Source organism: Melampsora larici-populina (assembly GCF_000204055.1).
Source record: "Melampsora larici-populina 98AG31 unplaced genomic scaffold MELLAscaffold_259, whole genome shotgun sequence".
NCBI classification, from domain to species: Eukaryota; Fungi; Basidiomycota; class Pucciniomycetes; order Pucciniales; family Melampsoraceae; genus Melampsora; species Melampsora laricis-populina.
The window spans coordinates 1-4,667 of record NW_006769013.1 but is presented as its reverse complement, the minus strand read 5'-3'; the positions used below and the strand labels follow the sequence as shown (position 1 = coordinate 4,667).

At 43.6% G+C, this 4,667-nt stretch overlaps 1 protein-coding gene across 1 annotated transcript; it reads left to right on the top strand.

The window, feature by feature from the left end:
- Positions 1 to 1,514: 1,514 nt before the first annotated feature.
- On the top strand, positions 1,515 to 4,638 carry MELLADRAFT_114609 (uncharacterized protein; the record flags this gene model as incomplete). Its single annotated transcript, XM_007419587.1, has 9 exons — positions 1,515 to 2,055; positions 2,283 to 2,483; positions 2,697 to 2,713; positions 2,741 to 2,915; positions 3,392 to 3,668; positions 3,749 to 3,873; positions 3,901 to 4,059; positions 4,121 to 4,243; positions 4,529 to 4,638. Coding segments are annotated over 9 exons (1,728 nt in total), but the record flags the coding sequence as incomplete, so codon positions are not given.
- Positions 4,639 to 4,667: the final 29 nt, after the last annotated feature.

The following is a 4,667-nucleotide window of genomic DNA, read 5'->3' as shown; positions in this document are numbered from 1 at the left end:
TCTGAACTCAAATCAACTCAACTTCGATTTCCAGGTTAACCAAAAACCAAAGCTGTGATTAATAAGATTGGATTATATCGATTGCGTTTCAAAGCACGATAAGACAATACTTTGATTGAAATGAATTTGATTTAATATCTGGACAAAGAGAGATGAGACGATCGATTATAGCACGTTTGATGACAGTTTGTATCTTTCAGTATTAGAATGACTCAACTTGAGGGTGATTGAAGATTTAAAACTCAATGTATGTAGATATGTCTCAGTTTGAGCCGGTAGTATCTTCTTGATAAAGCCTTTCACGATGATATTAAGCTGCAAAGTGTACCGACCGTTTAGAGTTTTGTGTGACTTTGAATCGTTCTGATTCTGCGATTGAAAAATCATTACGCATAGTTACAAATGATTAGATTGCGACCGATTGCGACCAATATCTAGTATAATGCTTTGGCGATGAAACTTTAAATTTCGAAATTGATAAAGGAGAATGTAATATGAGGCGTATTGTTGCATGAATCAATGTACAGCAAGATTGAGTATGGCTTATGCCTCCAGTTGATGTTGGTAAAATTAAAGGTGAGAAGAGGTAACTTCGGTTAGAAAATTGGAACTGCAAACAGAGGAACCACAAATAAAGCTGCTAATTCTCACCAAATGGTTTCTGATCACTCATGTGTAAAAATCGAAAATGGTGCTAATGGTCCAATTTGAAGTTTCTACTTGATGATTAGATTGCCACAGATTGACAGATTGCGACCAAATCCTGATGTGATCCTTTAGCGACTGTATATGATCATCGAGGTAACTTTTAGGAGCAATAACAAGGAACTTGAAAGTAATTATCCCGAGGACAAAACTTCAGGTGGTCAAAATCTGGATTTCTTCCGCTAAAAAGTGGAGGATTTTTAGATTTTGTGTTAATTTGTCTATTTTGTTTGAATTGCTAGTTGACGTTTAATATGAATGATAAACCTTCCCGATCAAATAAGAATCATAGCGGTGATAAGAAGAAATGAGGGGATTACACGAATTGTGAAGAAAAAACTGATATGAAGTACTCTCAATTGTTTGTCAAGAATTGGGGATGCAATCTGAAGTTCATGCAATTCAAAAAAATCTCAAGTATAACAAGATGGCTTTAGAGAAAAGATATAACTTTGGAGATACCTTTAGAGAATATAAGAAACAGATTGTAACACCACTTCTTTCTGTATAATGACTATCTAAACAGTGAGAAAAGTGTATTTCCTGACTGTTCATAGCTTCATTTCTCAGCATCTGAAACCCCCTCGCATCCACTTACATATTACACAACTTACATACACAGCTATCTTCCAAATTTCAAACTCACCTGTGAGCCCCGACTACAACCCAGCTGACCGGGTCTTGTCCGCCAAAAATCCCTAAGTCCACGATCATTACTCAACCACCCACCCACTTCTTCGATATTCAAACATCACCACTTCTTCGAAATCCATCATCACCATCAACCATCACATCATTATTTACTCACAATGGTACGCCGCGTACGAGTATGTCGCTCTCCCAACGCCTCGCCTCCTGGCAAAAAGAAACGGGCATCACCAAAGCCCAAAGCTGAAGCTGAAGCGAAATTCCAGCGGGACGTACAACAAGCTCGTCAATTACTACGCGGCCTCTCAGTCTCACCCGAAGCTGGTCCCTGTACTCACGACTATGACGCTCAGTTGAATCAATTTATGCCGTATGGAGATGAAGAGCCTTCCGAAGATGAAGAGGAAGGTGGCGACGATGACGATGGTGTTGGAAGTGGCTGGGTTAACATGAAGGATTTTGATGAGGATGGGTCAATCCGACGTTTTGTGGCCAAACAACGAGAATATCATTATGCTCAACAACGTGACAAGCTTCGGATGCAGTGGGCCGAAATCAAAAACCAGCTGACTGCTGCTTACCTCGAATGTCAAGCTACGACAACGAACTGGACCACCCAATTCTCATACCTCGACGACGTCAGTAAGGATTGTCAATGCAAAGTATTTCATCATCGCAATATGGATCTAGTTGATATTCTCGGTAAGTGGTGATGTATAGTTAGTTCTTCATTAATGCCTATACTGACCCTACACACGTGAACGCAGGTCGAAAATCTCGATCAGTCAAATTCTGCCGCTGCCTACCCGAACCGATACAGCTTGTCTTCCAAGGCTTTCTCCCAGCATCACCCAGTCAGCCCCGGACCGGCTTTTCCATCCGACTTTTACAACTTCATCACCATCTCTGGCTCACGTCGGTCTGCTCAGTATCGGGATTTATCAAAGGGTTGATGAACTTCCTCAATACTAGATCTGCCAAGCCATTGAAGGCACGAGGAGGCCGTGGTACACGTCGCAATCTCACCCAACCTTTCTCGAACGCCAGCCACCTCTTCAGTCGAGTGAAAGTGTTGTCAAATCAGCTACTTCAAGAAGGTCTCCAAATGAAGCCAGCGGACGTTTGGGCTCGTCGGTGCCCTCGGTGCTTTGGTCCGGCAAAGGAAGAAGTGAAGGGTTTGACGAAGGAACCCGACGTGATCATCTGTATGGACGGCAATTTTCAACATCGCCACAACATCCTTGCCAGTAAGGATAATCCGGAGGAGACTCAATATCCATCTATATTCATCCCGCCGTCCCAAATCGCCCAGCACAACGTTTTCCTCCCTGTTGTTCCTGTAGTCAAAGATGGAGCTGAAGTAAGTACCCGTCGATTTCACTCACAGGACGTACAAACTAACCAATTGGCCCTCAGGATCCATGTTCTGAAGCTCACAAGGCCGCCGACGACACCAGAGGCAAGTCCACATGGGATAAATGCGACGATACCGGGCTCTTCGCGGCGGCATGTCGCCACGATGTTCCCCTGGCGATGGCGAACATCTATCAAAGTGGCGAGAAGTATGTCCAAACTTCCTTTCGAACCTTTCTATCCACCAACAATTGATTCTAGTGTTTTATGTGTAGGATGTACTATCCGTTGAGTGTTTTAAAACGAATCCTGGACGACTTTCCAGATGATACGTTTGGTGTCTTATATGACATCGGTTGTCATCTTGACAAACACATCAAATTAGTAAGTTTATTCTTAATTTCCAAATTCGAATGTGATTGCTGAGTTTGATTTTACACTTCCCTATAGCATAATCTTCTACCGGAACATCGGGACCGCATCTCGCTAGGTACATCGGTCTTCCATGCCTACGTACACACATGGGCTTGTCAACTATTCTACAACCCGAGGTACTTAGACGGTTGGGGTTTATCTGACGGCGAAGGTCTCGAACGGGATTGGTCATTCCTTGACCCCCTAATTGCAATGTTGCAAACATCAACTCGGTTGCATCGGCTTCAAGCGATTGACTTACGATGCTTAGCTTTGGCCTTGGTACTGTTGGCGGGTACTGGGGATTGGCTTCAACGTCGATTTCGAAAATCAACATCAACCGTCCAAGAAGCTCAACAGCAATTGATGACCCTGTGCACAGAGGCTAATCCTTACCAGCCCGGCACAAACTACAACGCAGCGTACTTTAAGACGCAATGGGAAGCAGAAAGAGCAGCTAACCGCACTACCGCCAAAGACATCAAGGTGCGACAACAAATCGAACTAGGTAAACTACTTTGCCTGGAAGCAAAGATGTATGAAACATGGTAAGCATCTCCCTCTTCATCAAAATACAACACTCGACAATATTAACAGGTCACTCAAAAATATTGAAATTTCAATGCAGGGCAAATGATACGGACAACGAAGAGCACACCTTTAAACGGCTGGACGACTTTCAAACAATTGCCAAGGATATTGAGGCGCAGCGCAAGAAAGTCGGCCTTCCAGAAAGCTTATCTAGGCTACCACGTAAGTCCCTGATGGTTTTGACTATAGGTACTTTAACTTACAACTTTGCGAAATCAGCAACAGCGATTGATCTATTTCTGAAAGTTTGGTATGCGAAAACGGAGGTTAGAACACGATTTCTGGCATTACGGGCTGAGCAGAGGCCATTAGATCCCGAGAACAAGGTTGGAGGTGGCTCCAAGCTTGGTGAGCATATATCAAATTATCTCAATAAACTCAAGTTAATGAAAACTTGGTATTCCCCTAGGGCAACACGAGAAAGAACGTATAATGACTGCGATTTCGAAAAGATCGAAAACAATGAAAAAAGCCCTAGCAACTTATAACAAAGTCGCCCAACAGTTTCAGGCCGATTTTCCAGACCACCGATGTTCGCCAGTCATAGAGTATCTCGATTTGTTACAACTCGAGTCCGACGATCCCTTCTGGAATGACGGTGTCTTCACGCATTCGAACGAACCGTGGGCAGTGGATCACAAGACTCAAATGGGGATGAGAGCTCTAGCCCGAGTGCAGCGAGGACAAGAGGAGCTTCGGAGGGTGGGTTGGGAAGTTCGGAGAGCTATGCGTTGGGCAACCGAAGTATATCATCAACTATGGACCATTCTCGACGCTCTCAATCACCCTGATGTCGACTTTCACATTTTCATCGAAGCATTTCTAACTAATGCAGGTTCTTTCAAGCTCTTCATTGCGCACGAAGATAGTGCTAGTACGAGGGTTACTTCATACCGACTTCATCCGGCTTTCTACGTTACAAGTCAGGTGCATAGGAATTGATGGAAGTTCTAATG